General features: G+C 41.0%; 1 protein-coding gene across 1 annotated transcript; it reads right to left on the bottom strand.

Moving 5' to 3' along the window:
- Nucleotides 1-1,322: 1,322 nt before the first annotated feature.
- Nucleotides 1,323-26,139, bottom strand: VSIG4 (V-set and immunoglobulin domain containing 4). The gene is made up of 8 exons (XM_045847446.1): nucleotides 25,990-26,139; nucleotides 21,129-21,485; nucleotides 19,990-20,271; nucleotides 6,383-6,445; nucleotides 5,767-5,844; nucleotides 3,393-3,497; nucleotides 2,360-2,381; nucleotides 1,323-2,047 (listed from the first exon to the last, which is right to left on the bottom strand). The coding sequence occupies exons 1-8, from the start codon at nucleotides 26,057-26,059 to the stop codon at nucleotides 1,810-1,812; spliced, it is 1,215 nt and encodes a 404-aa protein (XP_045703402.1). The 5' UTR covers nucleotides 26,060-26,139; the 3' UTR covers nucleotides 1,323-1,809.
- Nucleotides 26,140-27,459: the final 1,320 nt, after the last annotated feature.

Genomic DNA, 27,459 nt, shown 5'->3' with positions numbered 1-27,459 from the left:
TATATTCTTGTAGGATTTCACAGATCTTACATTTGGTCTCTGTTCTACCCACTACTGACTTGATGTGTTTAATTTTAGGCAAATCACTTTTTCTCTTTGGGCTTTCTTTCCTCATCTGCAATATGGGAGAATTAGAATCAATAATCTCCATGTTTTCCAAGAGAAGAGACTGAGATATCCCTGGGGGTCCATAGCTTCTATGGAGGGGGTAGTCCCTGGAGTTGGGGCTACTTTTACTAAGGAACATGCAACTAGGATTCTCTTCCCAACCTCAACAGTAGAAATAAATAATGGCTATTTTCAAAGGCTGTGGTGTCTGGACACAGAGCTGTTTCATGAAGAAAGCTGAGGTTTCTACTGGGTGGGGATCCTGTTTCAAGTGATTGTATGCATAACAGGGAAGAAGTTGCTCCTTTCACAAGCTATGTGAAACTGGCATTTGGAGATAAGGAAAATGCTGAGTTTTTGACCATGGGCTTGACAATTTAAGGGTGGTGAAGTGAAGGACTCCTCCTTGTTCACTTTTGGTACTATTATGACTTCTGTAATCATCCCAAAGCAGAGAAGTTCCTGGTGAAACCTGAGCTGATCTTGGGGCTGTGTTGGAAATGAAAGTGGCAACGTGTCAGCTTCTATGATGAATGGAGAAGTTGATCTCACATGAATTTTATGAGGGAGAGGAAGCAGTGCTGAACTTTTCCAGAACAAGTCCTCAAAGAAGAGAATGATTTTTAAAGTATATGCATGTGCATGCACATGTGCGTGTACACACACACACACACACACACACACACACACACACACATTCCTATTTCCCACTCCTGCTTGAGGAGAGAGACTTATTTGCTCTGAACTCCACTCAACATTGAAAGAAGGGACCAGGTGATAGGGATGACCTATGAAGAATATAAGTATTTCAAGTTTTTTAGGGTTCCAGGAAGTGGAAATCCTTGAGGGTGGTGCATGTGTACTTTGGAAAGACGAGGGCCCCTTTATCTCTGCAACCACAGTCTCCTGAGATAGAATATGGGCTCCTTTTTTCAGGTTGCAATCAACCTGGTAAGAGTCATCCAGGGGGACCCTGCAGGATGATTGAGAAGGGAATAATGGAAGGCAGTTGAGTACTATTTTTCCAAAGATTCATTGTGTTTTAGCTTGGCCCACTGCTGAAGTGCTGAAGTGAGGTAAGGGTGGCATGGGTAGGAAGAAGAAAAACCAAAAAACAAAGGTGCTGTTTATACTCCCAGGGCCCCAATCATCTCAACTAGTCTCACTTTAATCATTCTTGGTAGGTGCTTGAGACAAGACCAATACAACCAAGGTTGCAATTATAATTAGATATTTATTGAACATCAGAAGAATATCAGAGCACTAGACTCACAGTAAAGAGAAGAACTGAACCTTGGCCTATTACATGACAATTTCAAGTTAAAACATAGCTTTGGAAAGAAGGAAGTGATTCTAGACATAACTGGTCTCCTGAGCTGGCAGAACTGAACCTCCCTCTGGTCTTCTGGTGAGAAGATGCCAAAGGTAAGTGGTGTCTTAGTGCTATGAGAATTTCCCTCTGGTGCTTGGAGAGATGCAGCAGAAGTCCCATGCAGGGATGCTAGAAGGCTCGGGACCTAACCCAGAAACAGGCTTGCTTGTGTGCCTGTGGCAACTTCTTAGGCAAAGCCAGTCACACTTAGGGATCCCAGTGTTGGCAGGTAAGACATGTTGGGCTATCCAGGAAGAGAAGAGAGACCATACAAAAAAACAGGAGTTAAAAGGCAATTATGTCAGCAACCCTGGCCTAGTATGGCAGTTTTAGCAGACACTCTTGCCCTCGGTGGTCAGAAGCTCATGATCCAGGGAAACTGTGTTCCGCAGGCAGTCATAGTCACCATTTGTCCTGGCAACGATCTGGTACTCCTGGTTCAGGCGGGGTTCATCAGAGTAGCCATTGCCCAGAGTCCAGGAAGCTGGATCTTCACTGTAGCAGCCACTTTCGAAGATGGGCACTCTCATTGTTTCATCAGGGTCACTGGCCTCCCTGGAATTCACCCTGTGACCCAAGAGCCCACCACACATAAGAAAGGACTTGAGGCTGGGACTCTGGTTTCCCACCTTTGTACCCCAATTCTTGTCAACTGATTCATAGGCTGTCACCCATACATTGTAGGAACAGAGGGCTAGTGGACCTGAATTATTCTGTGCATTTTGGGGGCCACTACAGAACTTCAGGGAGTGCTTCAGAAAGGGAAGAAATCTGTGCTGACCCTAAAGGCCTTTGTGCCAAACCCCCTTTCCTCCATGCCAATGACCTATAGAATTGAGGGCAGGGGAAGAGAAGATAAAAGAGGAGAGACTGTCTTACCTGAAGACTTCATAGACATGATCTAGAAAAGAAGGAGAAATCAGGTCAGAAATCTCCATTGGGAGTGGACAAGGGCTATGCATGGACTCTGGGTACCAGTCAAAGGTATGGGAAGAGGAGGCATAGAGAAGGATATCAATTATTTCAGCTTTCCAACAACTGGGAAGGTGAGTTGAAACAGGGATATAGATTTCTCAGGGAAAGGAACAGAAAGCACACCTGGTACTGTGACTCAGGACACTGGGCTGGAGCAGTTTCTTATTCAGGGCATTGGACCTGAATCCACTTCCCACCCAGGAGTCTTGCCTAAAATACCCAGGGAGTCCCTGTGAGAAACTTGGCAGCCAGGCCAGAGTCCAAACAGTAGGGGCTGATTAGTGTGAGATCAGGAACCATGGCCTACACCATTCCCAAATGCACTCATCCCATCCCTGCACCCAGGAAAGGTCCAGAAATGGGTCTTGAAGTGGGTTACCATTGCCCCCTAGGAGAAATATCTATATTCCATGCAAGTTTGGAATGTTTGGAATGTCTACATTCCACAGGCTAGTTTGGTACAAAGATGAATGTCTTTTTGTACTGTTCTCTACGAACTTACAATCTTTCAACTGGAAATGTGTGCATTACACCACAACAAATTATTTTATTGAACTCCAGGCTTTGAGTCCATAGGTTTTATTGCTATGTGTCATTACTGATAAACTTCATGCTTCTGCATTAAATCCCCTAAATAAATTGTAAGCAACTCAAAGCCAAAGATTATGACTTCTCCTTCTCTTTCATCCTTATTAGACATCTCATTACAGAGATGGCTGCACTATGTTGCATACCAAAGATTTGTAAATTAATTTTATAAGTGGTATTATTATTGTTGGCTTTCATGTCTGTCTTTACTTACCCTTACCTTCACTCCCAAACTAGGCTTGGAACTCTTTGAAATGCCTAACAAAATGCCTGATACAGAGTTTATACTCAACTATGCTGCTGAAATAAATGAATGGCCAAGAGTCACCCAGTCACACTCATAACTCACCCTGTTGGGACTTCTTCCTGTAGAACATGATATAAGCCATGCTGAAGACCACCATACAGCACAGGGAGATGATAAGAATTATGACAAATATAGGCAGGCCCTTTCCTAGAAAACAAAACAACACTAAGTGGTATTTGGTTAAAAATTTTTCCAGAAACTGAGATCCAAATAATCAGCCCACACTGACCCACACATCTTTCTTTTCATTTTCTATCTTCTCCTAAATTTCTAAGCTAGTCAGAGAGACAAACAAAATCCCACTCCTATGACAAAGACTTGAAAGAAGCTAGAGACTTCGTGTATAAACAAGTTCTTCCAAACCCACTGGTTGATGGCTCATACGCCTCATAGTCTTCCATGCTTTTCTTGGGACCAAGACAAGAGGTTTTCACCTTCTCTTAGAGAGGAGACAGTAGTACCCTAACTTATCAGCTTCACAAAAATGCTGAGAGTTTTGTTAATTACTTGTAACCATAAAATTCTTTCCTTTACACTCTCTGGCCAAGTACTCAGGTTTCTTTTTCCTCAAAATATATTTCCATGGAGTCTCCTGGGTTACCTATTCCAATCATGTCTACAAACTGAAGGAAATAACTAGACTGGGCTTCTAGTCCTGGATCTGTTATTTACTTGCTGTGTTGCTGTGGTAAGCAGAATATTGGTCCTCAAAAGATGTTCTTATCCAAATCCCCAGAATCACTGTTAGTTCATGTTGTAAAGAGAAGTTAATATTGCAGATTGATTTAAGGTTGCTAATTAGCTGACATTGAGATGGGGAAATTATCTTGAATTATCTGGGTGGACTCAACGTAATCACAAAGGTTTTGTAAAAGTGAAAGAGGGAAACAGAAAAAGAGGTAGGAATCAGAGATTTAAGGAAGGAAATTTGCTACTTTTAAAAATGGTGTGAGGGGGCCAAGAGCCAAGAAATGTGGGTCATTTTTAGAAGATGAATAGGGCAAAGAAACTGATTCTGTCACAAAGTCTCCAGAAAGAGCACAGCCTTGCTGACATCTTGATTTTAGCTAAGTGTTTCAGACTTCTGATCTCTATAATTGTAGGATACTTGTTCCTGTAGTATAAAGGACACATGGACAAAAACTAGGGGGGGTGGAAATGGAGGTAGGTGGGGAGGGCTGGGTGGATGGGCTGGGATGGGTGTAAAAGATAGAAAACTGCACTTGAACAACAATTAAAATAAAATTTAAAAAATTGTAGGATAATACATTTGTGTTATTTTAAGTCACTAAGTTTGGAGTAATCTTTGTAGCAGTCATAGAAAAATAAATACAATGACTAGTCAAATTCTTGACTAGGCCCTAATTTTCCCATAATTTCAAGAAAAAGATTGGATCATATCTAATGTACTGTAGCTACAATATTCTGAATCTAGGGGGCAGGATCAAAGGATAAAGAGGGACAGGTAAAGGAATCCCGATGTTCTTAGAATTTGCTGCTGCAACTGGCTTTGTTTTTACCAGATCTCAAAATATTCTTTCTTAGAAATCTGGTATTAGTGGTCCTCAGATCTCTGGTCGGAGTTGAGAGAACCTAAACTATAAAGTGACACAGATAAAAGGAAGATTCTTCCTTGGAGGGAGTTAAGTAGTTAAAAACTTGATAGAGAATGTAAAGCACAGACCTGAATTTTGAGAATCCCTATTCTGTGCAGGATTAGTTTCTCATTTTCCCAAACCAGCTCTCCAAGAGGTATCTTCTAACCTCCCTTCTACCACTGGATATTGCCCTGGGAGAGGTATGCAGTTATGGCAGCCTTCAAACCAAAGGTGGCAATACAAAGGTGGCACACCAATTAGGTATGGGCTGTGATTGGAGACATCCAAGAAGCTCTGCAACCTGGACTGCAAAAGTACAGGAGTATTAACAAGTCCACCATGAATTATAGGTAGCTAGAAGATGAGATCAAGAGTGATAGTCATTGAACTAACACAAACCAATCAAAAGAGATGCCTATTGTAGACTAGGAGTCTAGGACCCCTGCAACACTAGACACCAATATTTTTGTTGAAGGACCATGAGGTGGTCTGGTGAGCTCTGAGAAATAGGCCAGGACAACCATTTTTCTTCTTGCTTAAAATGTTTGTAAAGTATGGCAATAAGAACCAACTGAGAACACATCTACCACTTCCCTTAACCCCACTCTGACTTTGCTCATCCCTGGATCTACATCTCTCCCTCCCCAGCCCACCTACCCTTCTCATCTCCAGGGTCTTTCACCATTGCCTAAACTGTAAACCATAGCAAGTAGTGGTTGCAAGGATGAATTTCCTTAGGACAAGGTATATCATGGAAAGTGTCAGTTGTAAATTTTAAATCCAAAAAGAATGAATAGAAGTTGTGACATTGCCCTTACCTGGCCTAGTACTGGTATCCCCAAGGTAGCTATGCTCTTCAGTGGTCCAGGCCCAGGATGAGTTCACTGTGGGTGTTCCTATGAAAACAGGCTATTAGGATCTGAGAACCAGTTACATCCTGGAACTGGAATGTAGAGAGCAACTGTAAAGTTTGGGATATTTCTCTGGACATCTGTACTGAGCTTCCCAGAATTTCTGGCCATGTCATTGATCACTTGTACTAGGAGATGAGTACAAGTTTATTACTTCCTTAGTTAACTACTGTTGGAAGTGGGAAGAATGTCCAAATACGGGAGGTAACATATTCAAAGTCCCGCAGCAAGTGAGACTATGGGCAGAAGTCTTCAGTTTTCTCTTTTCCCATGGGATTATTCTATCTCCTTACTTTTGCTTCAGAAGTTCTCACAAAGAAGAATATATATATTCATGGTACTACCTTTTCATAACCCTTAAATCCTTGCTATCTTTCTTTTATTTTTATTGCATTATTGCTATGTTCTCTCTGAGGAATCCAGAGACCTCTTGTTCACTATATAATGTCATTGGACACCCCCCCTTGGCTTTCATGACACCATTTCAGACCTCTCAGTTCAAAAAAACCTTAGTAAAACTTACTTGCCAAAGGGGATTGCATGGTTGTAGGTGCCTCACTCTGTTTTTTTTGTGACTTTGAGGAGTCTGTAAAGGAAAAGTAGCTCAGTCAAGGTCCCCAACACCCTTGAGAGAACAGAAATGACCTAGAAAAATTGAAAAGTAAGTAAAGGCTGGTAAGGTCCACCATTGGACCTATCCCAACAATTCTCTCATGATGGTAAAAATTTGTGTGGTACCTCTTTATACTTAAAATCATTCTAAGGCTGCATTATTCACCCAGGGTTCATAGACACAAAAGAAATGTGTAGGTAGAGTGCAGAGGGTCTTTTAAATTGGATGGGAAAAACAGACTTTGTTTTTAGTAATGTTAACTAATTTTTGGCTGTTTATTCTCTTTAGAGAATTACAAAGTATTGCAAAGAAGGTGGCTGTGGGTAATGTCAGTGGAAATGGTAGATTAATAACCCCTGAATATTTACCTGTTCATAAATGCACAAAATGACTGGCAAAACTTTTATAATCAGCTTCCTTTTTAGAATTTTGGAAATTAGCCAAATGCTTGCATGGTCCAAGAAACACTCCATTCTTGTTAAGAACGTGCCCATTTCATGGCATTTTAACTTATCTTAGCCCCATTATCTCTCAACAGTCCAGTAGTAGCCTTGAAATAAAACCCAATTCCAGGTACTGCAGTAAACAGAAAAGATTTAATTCCCAAACAATTGTCATTATTTGACTTGTGTAACAGTTTCTTAAAAGACCTTATTCAAAAGGCTTGTCTTTATTGGTCAGTCAGTGCTAAAACTCTCCCCAGAGAGAAGAATTTGTCACACAGCTGCTTGAAGAAATGAATAACAGTTGACAGAAACAAGAGCATAACAAAAAAACATTTTTTTAAACCGAGGAATGAGATATCCATAGGGACTTTGAAAAACACACATACATAGAGCTGTGCACATACTCAGGAAATACGTGAGAAGGCCATAATTTTTTACCTTTGTCTAGCCTGAAGGCTCTGAAAAGCAGGAAATGAAGGCTATGAGACAGTTATAAACTTCCTAGGTAGGTGTTTAAGATAATTTTAAAAGGCAATAAAGCCCTTTAGTGAAGACAGGGAAATTTCTTGGTTCTAGGTATCTAAGGAAATCTTTATTCAGTTATTAGCATGCCACTAGGGTAACCCAGTAGAGATGTGGTGGCCATTCATGACAATGAATATAGAAGACTATACAGAATAAGTTCAGAATAGCCATGAAATGAACAAACAGCAACTAGTATAACAAGTAGTGCCAACAACAAGTGCTGGTAAGAGAGAGAAAAAAATAGATTTGCAGAGAAGCCATATTATATTTAAAAAGTCCAGTTTTCAAAGAAAATATGAGACATGAAAAGAAAGTAGAAAGTATTGGTTATAAACAGGCATAAAATAAGTAGAAATGGTCCCTGAGGAAACACAGATATTGGAAGTACTAGAAAAATATTTTAAAACAACTATTTTAGCCCTGGCTGGTGTGGCTCAGGGGACTGAGTGCTGGCCTATGAACCAGGGGATCACTGGTTCGATTCCCAGTCAGGGCACATACCTGGGTTGTGGGCCAGGTCCCCAGTGGGGGACACATGAGAGGCAGCCACACATCAATGTTTCTCTCCCTCTCTTTCTGCTTTCTTTCCCTTCTCTCTAAATATAAACAATTTTAATAAAAAAACAACTATTTTAAATATGTTTTAAAAATTACAGAGAATCACGTCTAAAAAGCTAAGAGAATGAGCACAATTCAAACCAATTAGAGAAAATCAATAAAGAGACAGAAATTATAAAACAGGAAACACCTAGAAATACTGGAGTTGAAAAGCACAATAATTAAAAGGAAAAATTACTAATGGGGAGAAAAATATGCTAGAGCAAATTTTAACAGGCAGAAAAAAAATCTGTAAATTTGGAGATATGACAGTTGAAAATGAGCCACTTCAAGGAATAGAAAAAAAAAATGAATGACAAAAAATGAGCAGCTCCTCAGAGATCATAGGACAACATCAAGTATACCAAAATACAGGCAATGGGAGTTCTAGGAAAAAAAAGATTTTTAAAAAGGCAGACATAATATTTTATTTTTTTATCTTCACCTAAGGATATGTTTATTGATTTTAGAGATAGCAGAAGGAGGTGGGGGAAAGACAGAAAAAGAAACATCAATGTGAGAGAGAAACATTGATCAGTTTCTTGTCATACACACCCTGACTGGAACCTGCAACCTAGGTATGTACCCGGACCAAGAATCAAACCCGCAATTTTTTTTGGTGTATGGGATGATGCTCCAACCAACTTAGCAACCTGGCCAGGGTAGACATAATATTTTAGAAAATAATGTCAAAGAATTCAAATTGTATGAAAAATATTTAATCTGCAGGTAGAGAAGCTCAATAAATTCTAGGTAGGAAAATTACCCAAACCTAGACACATAATGAAAGTCAAAACCTAAGAAACAATATTGAAAGCAGAAAAAGAGAGAAGCAAGTCATTATACAAAGTGATTCTCAGTAAGATTAATTGTTGATGTCTCATTAGAAATATGGAGGCCATAAGACACTGAGACAACATATTTAAAGTACTCAAAAAAAAAAAAACCCAAACCCACGTATCCATCAACAATTTTATATTTAGCAAAACTACCCTTCAAAAAATGAAGAAATTAAGGGACACTAAGATAAACAATAGCTGGGAAAATTTATCACTACCAGATCTGCCTTATGAGAAATTTTAATGAAAATTCTTCAGGCTGAAATGAAAAGACACTAGATGGTTACTTGAATCAATGTGAAGAAATAAAGCATCAGTAAATAAAACTGCATAAGTATAGATTGTAAATGTGTTTTTGTTTGTAATACTTTTTTTCTATCTGTTTGAAAAGATAACTAAGAACCCTGAAACACCAATCCAAAAGAACCTATGCACCCCAATGTTCATAGCAGCACACTTTATAATAGCCAAGTGCTGGAAGCAACCTAGGTGCCCATCAGTAAATGAATAGATCAAAAAACGATGGTACATTTACACAATGGAATTCTATGCAGCAGAAAGAAAGAAGGAGCTCCTACCCTTTGCAACAGCATGGATGGAGCTGGAAAGCATTATGCTAAGCGAAATAAGCCAGGCAGTGAAGGACAAATACCATATGATCTCAACTTTAACAGGAACCTAAACAACAAAACAAACAAACAAGCAAAATACAGCCAAAGACACTGAAATAGAGAACAGGATGACAGCAACCAGAGGGGAAAGGGGAGGGAATTTCAGGGGAAAAGGGGAAGGAACAAGTATAAAAGACACATGGACAAAAACTGGGGGGGGGGTGGAAATGGGAGGGAGGTGGGGAGGGATGGATGAGTGGGCTGGGATGGGTGTAAAGGACAGAAAAGTGTACTTGAACAATGATTAAAATAAAATTTTAAAAATAAAAATAAAATATAACTACATAAAGCAATAATTATAAATCTGTGTTGATGTGATTATAATGTATAAATCTGTTATAATAACAGTATAAAAGAGGAAGAATATAGTTATATAGAAACAAAAATTTTGTATGCTATTGAAATTAAGTGGGCATAATCCAAACTATATTATAGTATACTAAGAATCAATGGCAGTCTCTTTGGTAATGACCAAGTAAATAACTAAATTTATATGGTAGAAGAATGCAGATCCAAGATGATGGCAGATTAGGTGGAAGCTACACTAATCTCCACCCAGGAATAAACTGGAATTACAACCAAATTATAGAAAAAATAATCCTGAATAACCAGCTGAAGACTGGTTGAAGAGAGGTCTTTTATTTTTAAAGATTTATTTATTTATTTTTAGAGAGGGAAGGGAGGGAGAAAGAGAGAGAGAAAAGCATCAATGTGCAGTTGCTAGGGGCCGTGGCCTGCAACCCAGGCATGTGTCCTGACTGGGAATCAAACCTGCGATGCTTTGGTTAGTGGCCGTGCTCAATCCACTGAGCTATGCCAGCCAGGGCGAAGAGAGGTCTTATCACCAAGAACATACAGAAGAAGCCACATAGAGACTGGTGGGTAGTACAGAGGTGCAAGAGGGCTGGCCAGACTTCCAAGAAAAGCAGATGAAGTTCTAGAGGGATATCTGAGGTGTGAGGGGGGTTCACCCTGAGAAGTATGGGGTCTGAACACCAAGCCAAGCTTCCTAGCCTAGAGCACAAGAACCAGGAAAGGTGCTCATATAACATCTGGCTGTGAAAAGCAGCAGAGTTTCTGTCCACCAGGAAAAGATAGCTAGAGAGACAGCCAACCTCCTAAAGGGCCAAAACACAAAATTTTGTTCACAGCCACTCACCCTGGGCTCCAGCAGAGGCCACTGGGTATGTTCTGAGCCTCTTTTTTCAAACGGACTAGAGCGTTTGAAAAGATTCTGGGATTGGAGTTTCTGGGGAGAGAGCTGAAAGTTCAGCTGCCAGGATCCCTATGCTGAGTCATTCCCCCATACTAAAGAAGCCATCTTTCTTGGGCACTCTACTCCTCTCCAAGTGGCATCAGCCTGGGGGGAAACAATAGCCCTACCTGCTGAAATCCCTCTTCTCTACCCTGTGGAGTTTAAGCCCTGCTGAGCAGTATAGCCAGAGGCTCTTTCAGTTACTAAGCCTAACAGGCAACCTGTAGGTGAAGGCAGATCTCTGGGTGGTTTGAGAATTTTGCTGACACACTCTCAGGCCTGGTGGTGGTAAAAGCCATCCTTAGTGTGTAGCTTGGTCTTTTATGCACTCACCCAGGCCCAGCAGAGGGAGCCACAAGCTGTGGGTCACTGATAGCTCCAGATTCATAACAAATTCATAACACATTGCCCAGGGTCAGTCACAGGCAGCGTCTAACATTGGTCTCCACAGAGTCCCTCCAAAGAGGCTCAGAACATACCCAGTGGCCAGCTTCAAACAAGAGCAGAGCAGGATACAATAAGCTTAAAAAGCAGCATATCCACAGGAAGATTTCAGCAGGCACCAAAAACCACTGAGTTGAATTCTGTTTTGTGCGATGAGCACCTGCACAGCAGCTTGCACACTGTGTTGGGGGTTGAGCCTCAAAGTTAGCTAGCCTGAGGGTCAATCCCACACATGAATGGACTGATAACAATTAGGATTCAATTATAGCAGGAGGGCCCACATAACATGCACAAGGGACATTCTTAGAGCACCCACCTCAGGTGATCAGGGAGACTGTGCCAGTAGGTCCCATGGGACTCCTACTACATAAGACCACCCTACCAAGACTGAGAGTCATAGCAGATCTACCTAACACATAAAAACAAATACAAAGAGGCAGCCAAAATAGGGAGACAGTGAAATAAATATGCTTCAAATGAAAGAAAAAGAATTCTCCAGAAGAAGAGCTTAATGAAATGAAGGCAAGAAATTTATCAGATATAATATTCAAAGCAATGATTATAAAGGTGATCAACAGCATGAAAAAAGACATAGAAACCGTACCTATGGACCTGTCAGAAATGAAGAATACAATACCTAAAATAAATAATACACTGGAAGGAATAATCAGTAAGTTAGATGAAGCAGAGGATTGAAACAGTGATTTGGAAGACAAGGTAGAAAAAAAACACCCATTCAGAGCAGCAAAAGAAAAAAATAATTAAAAAAATAAAGATAGTTTAAGGGACCTTTGGCACAAATGAAATGTAATAACATCTGTATCATTGGGGTACCAGAAGAAGAGAGAGATTAAGAGATAGAGAAGTTATCTGAAGAAATAATGACTGAAAACTTTTCTAATCTGGTAAAGAAAAAAGACACACTAAGCCTAGGAAGGGCAGAGAGTCCCAAACAAGAAGGACCCAAAAAGCCCACACCAAGACACATCATAATTATTTTTTAAAATTTGTATTGGTTTATTTTTAGATAGAGAAGAATAGAGGGAGAAAGAGAGGAAGAGAGATCAATGTGTGGTTGATTCTTGCATGCCCCCCCATTGGGCACCTGGCCAGCAACCAAGGCATGTGCCCTGACTGGGAATCAAACTGGCACCCCTTTGGTTCACAGGCTAGTACTCAACCCACTGAGTCACACCAGCCAGGGTCAAGACACATCATAATTAAAATGGCAAAGCTCAAAGACAAAGAGAGAACAATAAAAGCCATAAGAGAAAGGCCATTACTTACCTACAAAGGAGCTCCCATAAAACTGTCTTCTGATTTCTCAGGAGAAACATTTTAGGCCAGAAGAGATTGACATGGAATATTCAAAGTGATGAAAAGCATATTTTGTCCATTTATTGACAAACATTCATTAAGTGTCTCCTCTGTGCCACATACTTCCCTGGACTATGGAGAACTAGTAATGAATTTTACACCTGGCAACATAAAATAGATAATATATGCTGAAGAAGTTGATGGTTTGGTGATAATAGATGGACATGGGAAATTTATTTAAAAGTCTGTTGAAATTGTTTAGAGAAAAGATTATAAATCCTGATAAAATGCTACAGGGAAATGGGAAGAAAGGAAGAAGAACTCAGTCTTTGGGAAAATTTATAATTGAAGTATGAATGAAGGAAGAACCAGCAAGTGGTTCTAAGAAGAATCAGTCAGATAGGTCTTAGGAGAACCAAAGTAGAGTTGCAGTGTCAATACACCATTAGTGTTTGAAAGAGCTTGAAGAGGAAGGAATGTTTAACAGGGTCCATTGCTACAGAAATGTTGAGGAGGATGGGTGTGAATGGACAGGTCTTGAGCTTTGGTAATTTGAAGGTCAGTAATAACTCCAATTTACAAAGTTATATTGTGGTAAATTGGGAAGAACTTCCAGCAGAAACTACCTGTTTCGTGAGGTTTGTAGTGGCCACAGAGATGGAGCAACAGATAGAGAGAAAGCTTTTTAAATTTAACATATATAGAGGGATCCAAGATGGTGGCAGAGGAGGTGGAAGTTATATCCACTTCCTCCTAGAACCATATCAAAATTAGAACTAAATTATAGAACAATCAAACTGGATAACCATCTGAGGACTAGCTGAACAAGATTTATAACTAAGGATATGCAGAATAAGCCACATAAAGACTGGTAAAAGGGTAAGAGATGCAAAAAGGGGCTGGCCCCACTTTCACCTGAGGTATTGAGAATCCCAAGGGATATCTTAGCTGCAGAGGTCTCCCTGGAGGAGTGAGGGTTCCCAAACCCATGTCAGGCTCCCCAGGCTAGGGAACCAGTGCTGGAAAGAAGAGCCCACATGATATCTAGCTGTGAAAATCAGAGGGGATTCTGTCTGCCCAGGTGAGAGGAAGACTGCTAGAAACCCAGGTGTCCTCTTAAAGGGCCAGCACAAAAAACTCACTCATGAGCACTCACCCTGGGCTCTAGAAGAGGGTCATCAACTCAGAGGGGACGAGAGTCATACAGGGAGAGATTGGGTTGTGTGGAGAGGGCTGGAAAGATAGCCACTAATGTCCCTGTGCTGAGTCCCTGACCCATACCACCTAAGATGTCATCTTTCCTGGTTATAGCACACCCCTGCATACAGCACTAGCCTGGGATTATGCCCTATCCCAACCCTGCCGACTCCCCAAGGTTCCATACTCTAAAGCATGCTCCTGACAGAGTGATCTGTTGGCATCCCACAGCCTGGATCTTGGTTGCAGTCTTTGTTGAAAAACTCTTGAAGAAGGATTTCAGGCACATTGAGGGAGTGCCAAAGACATACAAGGAGAGACAGAGTTATGGGGCTATAGAGTGAGGGCCGTTTTTCCCCATGTGCCAAATCAGCACCAGCATTTCTGCATTGGGTCAGCCCCCACTCCCAAAATGGCATTAGCCTGGGAGCCTACATTAGTCTCACCCTGCTGACCCCCTGAGGCCCTGGCTTGACAAGCTTGAAACTGGCTGGAGGATCTACTGGTGGCAGCCAGACTGGGCCCATATGCAGTCTTTCCAGAAAAACTCTCAACAGGCCCCATTGTTCCTGTGTAGAGTTCTCCCTCCACAGGGCCAAATATTAATGTGTTTTATCCTGTTGAACACTACTGGCCCCACCCTGATGATACCCTGAAACACTGTTCTACTACAAACGTCTGCAGGACTCAAGGAATGGCAGCTGGGCTTGGTGTACACTGAAACTTTTGCTGAGTGTCTTCTAACCCAGCACTGGTGCCAAGTTTGAATCTATATTAACCTGGTGAACACCACTTGCCTCTACCTGGTGACTCACTGAGAACCTGCTTTATGTAACTCATGTGTTGCCTGAGGCTCTTTCTGAGGCTGAGTTTAACAAGCAGATCTTGGGGTGCCTTGGGATTTTTTCTGAACTTTCCCAGACTTGCTACTGATGGCACCAGGACCTGGTATGCAGCTTGGCCTAACTCACATTCACCTAGGCCCAGCAAAGCAGCTACCAACCATGGATCACATGTAGCTCCTAACAGGAAGCCCAGGTATGGTCACAGGCAGTATCTAACATTGACCTGCATGTGAGACTCTCCCAAGCAGCCTCAGAACTAACACACCCAATGATTGGCTTCAAACCACAGCAAAACACTACCTGATTAGCTCCACAAACAATATAACCAAAGGGAGGGCTCAATAGGCAACAGTCCCTGTTGAGGCAAATTACACTTCATCTCAAAGCAGCTTATACACTGTGGTCAGTGTCAGTCTTCATGAGGGTCAGCCAATACTCACAGATGGGCCAAAAACACATCAAGACTCAACTACAACAGCAGGGCTCATGTAACCCACACAAGAGACACTGCTGGAGCACCTGGCCCAAGTGATCAGAAAGAGTGTACCACTTAGACCCACAGGACACTACATAAGGCCACCCTACCAAGACTGAAAGACAAATAGATCTACCAAATACATAGAAACAAACACAGAGAGGAAGACAAAATAAGGAGACAAAAGAACATGTCCAAAACAAAAGAATAGGAGAAATCTCAAAAAGGAACAAAATCAAATATAGGCAAGCAATCTACCAGATAGAGTTCAAAGCAATGGTTACAAGAAAGGAGCTCACTGGGAACTTCAGCAGTGTAAAAAGGACATATAAACCATAAGAAAAGAGCCAGTCAAAAATGAAGAATACAATATTCAAAATGAAGAATATAAAGGAGCTCCTACCCTTTGCAACAGCATGTATGGAACTGGAGAGCATTATGCTAAGTGAAATAAACCACATGGTGAAATACAAACACCATATGACCTCACCTTTAACTGGAACTTAATCAACAAAAGAAAAATGCAAACAAAATGTAACCAGAGACATTGAAATTAAGAACAATCTAACAATAGCCAGAGGGGAGGGGGGAGGGGCCAGAGGGGAGAAGGGTTTTCAGGAACTACTATAAAGGACTCATGAACAAAACCAAGGGGGAGGGTAGGAGCAAGGGAGGGAGGTGGGTTTGGCTGGGCTGGGGGGCGGAGAGTGGTGAGGAGAAAATGCAGACAACTGTAATTGAATAACAATAAAATAAATAAATAAAATGAAGAATACACTAAAAAGCATCAATATCAGATTGGATAAATCAGATTGAATCAGCAATTTGGAAGACAAGGTAACAGAAAATACTCAATCAGAACATCAAAATAAAAAAATACTTCAATAATGAAGACATGTTTTCCCATGCAGTTGGTTCTCTTTTCATTTTAATGCTGTTTTCTTTAGCTGTGCAGCTTTTTATTTTGATGAGATCCCATTTGTTTGTTGTTTCCTTTATGTCCCTTGCTCTAGGGAACATGTCAGTGAAAATATTGCTGCATGGAATATCTGAGATTTTCCTGCCTATGTTCTCTTCCAGGACTTTGATAGTGTCTCGACTTATATTTAAGTCCTTTCGGGCTCTCTGAGTTCCGGGACTTGCTGGAAGTCTATTTCCTTGACCAGATTGGGGAAGTTTTTCTTCATTATTTGTTGAAAGTCATTTTCAACTTCTTGCTCTTCTCCTTCTGGCACCCCTATGATTCTGGAGTTTTGATCTGTTCTTACATTTGAGCCATATTTCTTTGTCTTGGTGCTCTTGTTATATAGTAAGGGGCAGAGCCTTAAGTATTTGCCCTGGCAGGGCAACCCACTTGGCTGTGTTGTGGTGCTGTATATGGGGGAGGGGTCAGAGAGGGATAAGTGCTGCTTGATTGGCTCTTGCCTGGCTCTTGCCCCACTTTCAGTCACTTCCCCTGCTACCCACAATCAAATTGGGCCCTTCTGGTGCTGATTCCTGGGTGGGTGGATGGGCTTGTGTATGTTCTGGGACCCTTTGGTTCTCTCTAATGGACTTTTCTGTAAGAGTGGGGTTTTCTCCCAACTCTGAAATTCCTGCAGGTTTTTACGGCCAGAAGTTTTTGAGGCTTTATTTTTCCACAGTGGAACCTAGGATTGTGCTGTCTGTCTCACTCCCCAGTTGTTCCTCCTGTGGTTTATCTGCACACAAATGTGGGACCACCTGGTCTGCCATCCACTACCTTGCCTGCCCAGTCCTCCAGCACCACCTTGCTGTACATAGTCTCCGCCCTGGCTGCCCATCTCTGCCCCTCCTACCAGCCTGGATGGATGTTTCTTCTTTAACTCCTTGGTTGTTGGACTTCTATACAGTTTGACTTTCTGGTAGTTGTGGTTATTTTTGTTTTGAAATTTGTTGTTGTCTTTCTTTCGGTTGTGTGAGGAAGCAAAGCATATCTACCTATGCCTCCATCTTGGCTGGAAGTCCCCAAACACTATTTTGAAAAGTATATATGCACTCCTAAATTCACTGCAGTGTTATTTACAATAGCCAAGTTATGGAACCAACCCTGTTGTCCAATAATATATGAGTGGATTAAAAAAGTGGTTGTATATACATGTGATGGAATATTACTCAGCCATAAAAAGAATGAAATTTTACCATTTGTGACACATGGATAGACCTAGAGGCTCTTATGCAGTGAAATAAGTCAGTCAAAGAAAGACATATACCATATGATTTCACTTACGTATGGAATCTAAAGAAGTAAACACACACACAAACAAAATAGAAACAGACTTATACAAACAGAGGACAGACTGATTGTTGCCAGAGGAGATGAGGTTTGGTTGGGTTGGTGAAGAAGGTGAAGGGATTAAGATGTACTACTCATTGGTAGATACAAAATAGTCATGGGATGTAAAGTATAGCATAAGGAATAAAATCAATTATAGTATAATACCTATGTATGGTGCTAGGTGCGTACTTAAAATGTTGGGGGAAATGCTTGTAAAGGATATGGTTGTTTAATCTCTGTGATATTTACCTGAAACTAATACTAAATAATATTAATTAGAAAAGAATCAAATATGTGTTATATATGTGTTATGCTTATATACATACATATATACATATTTACATAGATAGTATATACATACATATATGCATACATACTAGGTTTAGGTAGAGAATCATTAGTATAACTGGAAGTTGGGGTAGTTGAGTTTAAGAGCTCAGGTAGAAGTTTTGCTGTGGAGAGAAGCAAAGCACATCTTATTGTAGTTTAAGCCAAGAGGAAATGCATAGGGAAATATAAAGGCAGAAAGGGTGGTTGATAGAATTAACATCTTGAGGGGGTTCTTGATCTTCTTAGATAAGGAGAAGATAAATAGCTGCTATTAGGAATAGGAAAAAGAGCAAACTGATTGGCATAATAGCATGGGGACCAGAAGTGGATGTCACAGAGCATAAAACTAACATAGGGGCAATGCATGTCTGTACTTTTTTTTGTGAGTAGAGCTCAACAGTCCAATATCATGAGCAAAGACATGGTCTTTAGAGCCATACAAGAAAGGAGAAACAGCACAGTGGGTGAGGCAGAGGGATGATGGGATGAGACTATGTGGGGCAGAGATGAAACAGCAGACCAGACTGATGGGACAAGGTTTAAGAGGAGAAGGACACAGATAAATTCAATAGAGAGAAGCTTGGCTCAGAGAGCAGAAAAGGTGGAAGGTTCAGAATAATTTCTCTGAGCCTCAGTTTCCTTATTTGTCAGTAGGAGCAATCATGAGCATTGCTTTGTTGCCTGAAAGTATGAACTGTGACAAGAAATAGGTTGATTGGTTGTGAGCAAGGTCCTGAGCAGATGTACTAGGAACTAATTTACGGAAAGGTGAAAATGTTTAACTTGTTTTTCAATACAAGTTCAACATGTACTATGCAGTACATTTTGTTGGACTTTTTGGACATTCCCTGCCCTTTCTGCTTGACCATATTGTAAACTTTCAGAGAACTGGGCCAGTATTCATATAATTCGCTCAAAGTGAGACTGCCCTTGTGTCCCCCAAAACTAGCAGACCAAAACCTACAGCGTTCACATTGTCACTACAACTCAATTTGGGAAGCAAATCCCTTCAGTCAAACACAGGAGTATCAGGTTAATATCAGTTTCCTAACACAGTTTAGAGAGAGACAGTTTGCTCACTTTCCTTATATAGAGCTATCCTCAGAGGATAGCAGTCTTCAGGTGATTCTGAGGATAATTCCCTAAAAGCAGTTAGTTCCCAAAATGTTTTATGCAATGGCAGACTTGTTGGAATATGTGTCTTCCCTTCCAAAGAGGTTTGCTGGAAGGCAGCAAGACTCGTTTGGATGTGTAAGTGCTAGGCTGTTCTTTTAAACCCCCATCTGAAGTCTTCATGTACATAGTTTGTAGTGTTCCCAGGACAATGCTATAAGAAATAGCCAGACATTGATTAACCAAGGTCAGTCTTCATTGACACCTAAACTAGAACTCACATTTGGCTTTAGAAAGAAGTGAGGGAAATTTAAAGAAATCATGTAGCAATCTGAAGCGAAACCAAACATAACAAAATAACAAAATCATAAAGCAAAACAAAACATAACAAAATAACAATAAAAAACTAGCCAAACCAAACAGAGTAAAAAAGTTTCCAAAGGGTGTCTAGGAGCTGGTATTGATTCAACCATGAGAAACAGTTGGACACAGTGGAAAAAACATAAAATCTGAGTGCAAATCCTGACATCAACTTCTTAGCTGTGAGCTCTTTGGTAAGTAGATTCCCCTTTTTGACTCTCAGTATCTTCTTTAAAATTAGGATATGCCCTGGCTAGGTAGCTCATTTGGTTAGAGTGTTGTCCCCATACAGCTAGGTTGAGGGTTCAATCTCTGATCTGGGCACATACAAGACCCAAACAATAAATGCATAAATAAGTGGAACAACAAAAAATCAATGTCTCTCTTTCCCTCTCTCTCTGTAAACAAATCAACAAATAAAAAATAAAAAGAGCCACCCCCAAAAATAAAATAAAATGAGGGTAATGATAGCTATCATATGAGATAGTTGTGGGATTCAATAAGAAAACATGTGTTGAGTTCTTGTGCAGTGTATCTGGCAAATACTATGTACCTAGTAAGCATCATTTTCTCCTTTACGATCTTTTATTTATTTAACCTACAGCATGGCAGGCATTATCTCCAGTTCTACTGTGCCCAGTCCAGAATTTTTCTTTGTTTGTGATCGTACAATGAATACCTCCCAGCCCCCACCCCCACCAACACACACACATCAATTTCTCTTTTTTGGAATAAAGACACTCTACTGAGGTATATCTGGAATAAGGTGGTCTATTGAGATGTTCACCAAGAGAGAGTGTTGCTCACCTTTGACGACAAACTTCACAATGTTGCTGCGCTGCTCAGAGCCTACCCGGCCCTTGGCAGTACAGAAATAGTAGCCTGAGTCAGCCACCACTGCAGCCGTGAAGACTAAGGTACCCAAGCTTGTTACTATAATAGGTTCTGAGTTGTTAGTCTCTTCCTTGTACCAAACATAACTGATGGGAGGAGAACCCCGAGCCTGGCATTGAAGGCTAATCCTCGTTCCCTGGAGCACTGTGAAGCCATAGCCACTGTCAGTCGTCACTGTGGGCTTGGAAACAGAGACTGCAAATGGAAGACAAGAAAGGAGGCTCTGAGAAGTTGTAAGAATATCGGAACATAAAGTTGAATCATCCTTTCTGGGTATAGGGGTATGTTTATATCTACAAAGGGAACTAAAATGGGCTCCTGACGTGGGAGGGAGGCAGCAAATAGGACAATATAAATAAAAATAGCTTCCTTTAGAAGATTAGGTACCATTTATACTATCTGTCTTTTTTTGGGGGGGGGTGATTATCTGGAGCTAAAACTCAACTGACTCTTAAAAAAAGTTTTTTAAGCTCAAGTAGAGTTTTTGGATTATCTACAGTTTTAGGATTATAGGGGCAGATATTTGTAAAATTGTCAAGCCAACAAAATTTATCTTGGCTAAGTTTTATCCCTTTCCCTAGAGCTTCTCTGGTAGTACCAATTCATTCTCCAATATCCCAATAGATACACTCATTTTTATCAGTTTTAAGACCCAGAGCCCAAGAAGGGCAACAAGGCTATGGATGCTAGAATTTCTGGGACACTTGAAGTAGTAGGGTTGAAAGCCAGGAACACGTCCCAATACTTTTTAAATTATGTCATGAAGCAGACATGGAGAATGGTATAGTGATTGCTGGGGGATGGAGGGTATGAGGAAAGTAAATGGCAATAGAAAAAATATAATAAAGACTAAATAAAAAATAAATTATGCCATGAAATGGATGACCTTGAGGATACTCCGCCTCTCCATTTCCTCCTATTAGTGCATACAACTAATGAGAGACTATGTACACATTAACAGATGTCTCAGACTTTCTCAGGATTTTCTAAGATTATAGTCCTCTGTTAGGTCTTTGCCTATCAGTGATTTCCTACCCCCAACAGTGACTCACGTTTTTGGACACGGAGCTCAATGATCTCATCTCTCACCACTTGGGTGCCATCAGGGGTCTGCCAAGTGACTTCACAAGTGTAGTGGTTCCGATCATCCATCTCCAGGGTCTTCAGTTGGAGGGACACATCTCCTGGAACCTCATTGTTGACATTCAGGCGGCTCTGGTACTTTGCTTGCTGGATATGATCTCCGGAGAAGTCACGTAAGAAGATGGTGACTGGGTCAGAGTCACGTTGTACCAGCCACTTTACTGAGACTTGGGTGTAGCCTTGCAGAGGACCATAGGTGCAGGGGATATTCACATTCCCTTTCCAAGGCCCTATCACACTCTCAGGCGCTTCAAGGATGGGATGGCCTGAAGGTGGGGAACAGAGGAAGAATGCAGACATTGATAACACATCCACCTGGGAGCTAGGGTGGCTCTTTTCCACTAATCTTCCTCCAGCCCTCCCAAATCTTTGTCCCTTTTTCTTAAAAGCATTCTCACACTGCCCTCCTGAGAAACAAAGCAGCATTTTGCTGTAAGGACATCTGGAGCAGCTGAAAATGCCTTTGTCTATGCATATGTATGTCTTCCCTCCAACCTTGGGGGAACTGTGATGCCTGCCTCATACTACCCTCTCTGGGAAATTCTGGGGATTCTCACATAGCCTACTCTTGTTTGTCAAGAACATGGACAGCCAGTCCCAATTTCTCAATCCTGGACATCACTTCTAGAATTAAGTCAGACACAATTCTTCCATCTCAGAATAGGGGCATGGGACAGAGTTAGTGACCAAACTTCTAAAAATCACATTTTTTTTCCTTGTTCCTTCCCTTCTCCTTTCTTTCACCCATCTGTTCATCTTTTTCTCTTCATCTTCTTTTTTTTCTTGTTCTTTTCTCCTCTTATCCTCCTTCATTAGCAGCATAAAGAAAGAGTACAGTAGGCAAAGGGCATCACAAGAAAAGAAACATTATACTATTCCTCATGTACTAATCTCCAAAGTGAGGGTAACCTCAATAGCATTGAATTATACCTTCCAACAATCCTGTGGTGTGGCAGACTCCAGCCAGCAGAGTCTGCCTATTGTGACTGAAAGAGAAAATAAATGCACAGGAGGCAGCAGTCCTGTGGAGAAAAAGGGGACAACACGGCTACTCTCTCAAGGGGAGAGAGAGCCTATGAGTGCCTCGGCCACTCTCTCAAGAGGAGAGCACCCTGACCCTTGCCTAGACAGGCTTTTATTGTTTTTCTTGGGTCTGACATCAGAGAAAGATTTATTATCTATTACACAGAATATTATTGTCTACATTTTAGGTATAATGAAGGAAATGAAAATAACATGCAGAGGGGAATGGCGGCGAGCTGATGAGCTCTGTCCTTAGGAAAATTCACACAGGCTTTGGAAATTACCTTGAAGATATACAATACACATTTGTTATTTTAGACCAGGGTGGTGGAGTTTTAGCAAGAGCAAGCCATAACAGTCGGTATGCATTTTCTAGGCCTGATTCCCATGGGAAAACTCGGTTTGAAGGTCTGGCTCCTGCCCACCACTTCACTTCTGCAGGTTTTTCATATAGAGCTGAGTCATATTTGCCAGACTGAAACAAACTGGTCCCTTACACTGTGGTACTCAGAGAATCTAAAGAAAAATTAAGTAGGAGCACCAAGTGAAATCAGGAGGGCAGTGAAAGACTGCATGATAAGTAAGAATAACCAGTATTCTTATACCAGTATATATACCAATATAAATTCAAAGTCTGCTATACCATTACATTTCTCTGGGTGACCTTGAATAAATTTCTATACCTGTCTGAGCTTTGGGTCATTATCAATAAGATAGAGGTGAAAATAAACTTTACATGAAGGGTTATTTTGAATACCAAATGAACTCATAGGTATGAAAGTACCTAGCATGCCAGTCCTGTGTAATGTCTCAAGAGAAACTTCTCATATTTATCTTGATTCTTGTTATCCTATAGAAGTATTCACTATGTTTTTTTTTAAGTATTCACCCTGTTTTCTGCAGGGTGAATAGATTAATTGGACTAGATCATTGTCAGCTTTAATAATTACCCGAAGGAGAAGTTAGGACATGAAAAAGTAAGGAATTATCCTTCCTACACTGATGGAATCTGTCAACTTACAGGGAGGTAATAGGCTATCCCTGGGTTTGGGGGCAGCCAGAGAGGACACAGTAACCTGTACCTCCAAAAACAGGACTGGCATAAGAGTCAATGTGAAATGTTGCCCATATTAAGCAATACTCCTGACTTTCCTGGAAGACTGGTTAGGAAAAATCTACTTCAGGAAAACCTCAACACCTGAGGGGATCCATGAAAACTACCAAATGGTTAGGTACTTGGTACAACAGGTCTTGAGGGACCAGGCAAGATAGTACTTTGGAGATTTATGGAATGACATAGATCCAAGGGCTTTTAGAAACCACTTAGTTGCATTCCCTCATTGTACACATGGGTAAGGCTAAGGCCCAGAGACAGAAGATGCTTATCCGAATTTACACAGATAGTATGAGTAGAGCTGGGCTTGGAGTTCTAAAATAAAAGCTTTCAGAAGCTATACTGCCTTCTTACCTTCTTAAGTTCCTAAACTTATTAAGGATTTGTGGGCTTCATTTGTGCCCGAAGCCAGCAACCTCTTACCTAGGCCTACTTGACATGGTTTGAAATGATGTTATCCTAGGACTGGATAATGTCCCCTGACTGCCTGCAAAAGAATTCCCCCATCTGCTGGCTACTTTCTAAAAAGACTTTCCTAGAACTTTAAAGCCTTGTTCTTTTTTCTCATGAAACAATTGAATTTCCTTCAAATATTGTGTCCCCTCAGGGGAAAGACCAGGGCTTGGTTGGAAAAGGGTTTAACTTGAGAAAGAGGGAACAGTACTGGGGTCCATTCTGGTCCTGGCCCTGGACTTATAAAAGCAAAAGTCCTAAAGAAAGGAAAGACCTAGTTTTCTGGGTGTGGGCCCCTGTATAGAACTCAGACTGGGTCCCTTTTTGAATCTTCCTCCTCTTACCATTGCACAGAGGGGAGTATCTTCCCATGACCCCATGCCCTTGTGTCTGGCTACTTTTCCTCTGTTGGGGTATCTCCTGGATAGAAGAGTAACTTAGGTAATAGATGTTTATAAAATTCAAATGTTAGGATTTATTTTTATTATGTTTATTTAAACATGCATCTTAGATTTAACAGCTGGTTCTGGCCCTTAGAGGCTTTTTAGAAATGAAGCCACAGTCCTACAGAGCTTTCCAGCTGTCAGGCAGTGCCCTTTGAGACCAGCCAAGATGATCTCCTCACTGTACAGATGAGCTGGGGACACTAAGATGCAGGGAGAGGGAAGGCGTTGTTGGTAATTCAGTAAGTCATGAACCTCGGGTCTGTAAGGTAAGACCCATCACTCAAATGGAAGCGCTGCTCCCAAGTATGGAGTACCTAACAGTCTGAGGAAGAAACAATACACACATGAACTCTCACGTGCATGCCCACACATGATTTAAATTTACCATTTACAAACTGCTTCCATTAGCCCCAGCCCTGCTTCTACAAGTACCACCTCAAACCAATACATTTGAAGAAGGTAGGGAAGTGTATTCTAAAAAATGAAAATATTGTAGTTATAGAAAGAACTCTATATTTAGAAGCCTTAATTGTGCCAGTAATGCTTTTACCTCTTAGGCCACTTAATTCTATCTTGAGATTCTAGAATTTGATGGATCACAGAGCCCCAGGATAGGATAGTCTAAAATGAGTCAGCTATGAAAAGCTGTATTCATTCTGACCATAAAATGACACCAAGCTAACACCCTCCAGCCTCTCACTGTAAGAATATGGAATAAGCAGGGATTCAGCAAGAACCCCTTTGACCTCTCATGGTTGCATTTAGCTATTACTTAGTGTTAGTTTGTTAAAAGGCTATCTCAATTCTCAGGGATATAAATAAAGATGGAGGAAGACCCAAGGAAATAATGCTACTATGGGATAGTCAAACCACTTTTGGGATATGTGTCCAGCATTAAGCTCCCACAACTAGCCCAGACAAACTGGGCCATATCCACAGGGAAGTGAGTTACTCCAGAAAGTGGTAAGAAAGCAAGTTCTATGAAGATGAGTTGAAGGATCTGGGGCTGTTTAACTTGGAGCAGAGTCAAGGGGGCACAATGTGTGTTCTCAGAAATGTAAAGGGCTGTCACAGTATAGAGAGAACAGTTATAATCAGTGTGTCTGCAAGAAGCAGAGCTGGGACCTTTCGATAGAAGCCACAGAGAAGTGTACTTACTTCAACATGAGGAAGAACTTTCTAAGAGTTGGAGATGCACCTGTATAAACTAGATGGCCTGGGGAAGTAATGAATTACCAGCCACTGGAACTATGTGAACAGATATTCTGAATATTTGTTCATTACAGTGAAGGGTGGATGTAGGTTACTTTTAAGGTCCCATCTAGCTCTTCAACAGCATTCCTTCTGTGGAAGATATGTATATTAACAGGGATCGAACTCTGAAGTTATAATGGTAGAATTTAAGTTGAAAGACATCAGATGGAGGAGGGATTTGGATGGCATTGGGCACCTTCTGACTGTCCCTGAGATAAAACAAGTACTACGAAATTATGTGGATACTTTCCAAGAGAGGATTCTTTTCAATTTCTATGGAAACCTATCTCATGGTTTCTTCATTAGCCTTCAACTATCTCCCTGTCTTCTGCTCAAAGCTGAGAAAGTCTGCACCATTGGCTGAGAAACTCACCTGCTCAGCAGAAATAAGCTTTCCTCAGTAGACATTCAATCCCACCTCCCTCCCCAGCCTTTTGCCTGAGTCAGCAGTGGCATGCAGGCCACCATTTTCTGCCTTACCATAGGTGACCACAATTAGGTGGTCCAGAAGCAGCAGGCCCAGTAAGAGCCCCATCACAGCCAGAGCCATTTCTGTCCTTTCTTCCAGGCTCCTGCTGTCAAAGAGTCTTGAACTCTTGATTGCTGCCAGTGTCTGTGCCTGCTCAGCTCCCTTCCTTCCCTATATCTCTTACTTGGACTCCCAGTCCTATCTCACATTTCCCTTCCTTCCCTATTTCAGCACAAGTCACATGAGTATCCCCCTCCTTCCTCTGCCTGAGGTTAGAGGTTTGATGGTGGAGGAAGAAATTTCTCCCCCTGCTAGGGTATTGATTTGACTTTCTCTGGAGTCAGTAGGGCTCTCTGGTCTTTGATGTCCCAGGATGTGTTTATTTTAGGTTTTCTCTGCAAGACTTAGAGGTTGGGGGTGGCATTTGGGATAAGTTTGCTCCCTCCAGTCTGGGGATGTTTTTCTTTCTGGTGGGCCTACAGAGAAGAGATCCACATTGCTAGCCTATGTAATATTCAGCATCATAGTGTTAACTACTGCCTGCTCAGCTGGATAAGGCTGTCATGGGGGAATATACTCCCATTTCTCATATTGGAAAAACTCTTTTAAAAATGTTTTCAATTAAAGTTTACACTCAATATTATTTTATATTATTTTCAGGTGTACAGCATAGTGCTTAGATAATCATACACTTTACAAGAGGTTCCCCTGATATTACCAGTACCCACCTAGCACTATACATAGTTATTAGAATATTATTGACTATATTGCTCATGCTGTGCTTTACATCCCCATGACTGTTTTGTAACTTCCAATATCTGCTTTTCAATTCCTTCACCTTTTCACCAAGTCTGTCAACCTCCCTCCTCACCAGCAACCATCAGTCTGTTCTCTGTATCTATGAGTCTGTTTCTGTTTTATTTGTTTATCTGTTTATTTAGATTCCACATATAAATGACATCGCACAGTACTTATCTTTCTCTGAAGAAATTTCATTTAGCATAATACTCTTTATTTTTTAAATTTTGGCATCTTTTTTCTTTTTATTTTTTGATATTCAAGTACAGTTGTCTCCATTTCCCCCCCCCACTACTCTCCCCTGCCCCACCAACCCCCACCTCCCATCCTCAATCCTACCTCTCTTTGGTTTGTTCATGGGTCCTTTACACATGTTCCTTGATGACCCTTCCCCTTCTTTCCTCTGTTCTGAATCACTTTCTCCTACAGCTCAACATTTTTTATGGGAAAGCCTCCCATTAGTGCTCATAAGGGATATTTTATTTATTTTTTAAGGGAAACTTAAGTTTTTCAGGTTGAACTTTTTAATGACTTTCAATTGATAGAGACCCCTGACAAACAAGAGAATGACAGTAAGCCTCCTAGGAAGCTTAATTTCTTCTCTTCACAGGTCCTGGAGTGACTATAAGTCCACCAGCAGACTACATCTAGGTTTTGCACTGCCCACAGTCTACTAAGCTTTC

Source organism: Phyllostomus hastatus, unplaced genomic scaffold (genome assembly GCF_019186645.2).
Source record: "Phyllostomus hastatus isolate PE091 unplaced genomic scaffold, TTU_PhHast_1.1 phas_contig_551, whole genome shotgun sequence".
Classification (NCBI taxonomy): Eukaryota; Metazoa; Chordata; class Mammalia; order Chiroptera; family Phyllostomidae; genus Phyllostomus; species Phyllostomus hastatus.
The sequence above is the reverse complement of the archived record's forward strand: the minus strand, read 5'-3'. Positions and strand labels throughout refer to the sequence as shown.

What these genes read in the sequence shown, in the direction of transcription:
- VSIG4 (XM_045847446.1), bottom strand. Translation starts at nt 26,059, where the DNA reads ATGGCTCTGGCTGTGATGGGGCTCTTACTGGGCCTGCTGCTTCTGGAC. An exon ending in TGAGCTCCGTGTCCAAAAAC is followed by an intron (nt 20,272 to 21,128) that starts GTGAGTCACTGT and finishes TTCCATTTGCAG; the next exon opens with TCTCTGTTTCCAAGCCCACA. An exon ending in CAGGAAGAAGTCCCAACAGG is followed by an intron (nt 2,382 to 3,392) that starts GTGAGTTATGAG and finishes CTTCTTTTCTAG; the next exon opens with ATCATGTCTATGAAGTCTTC.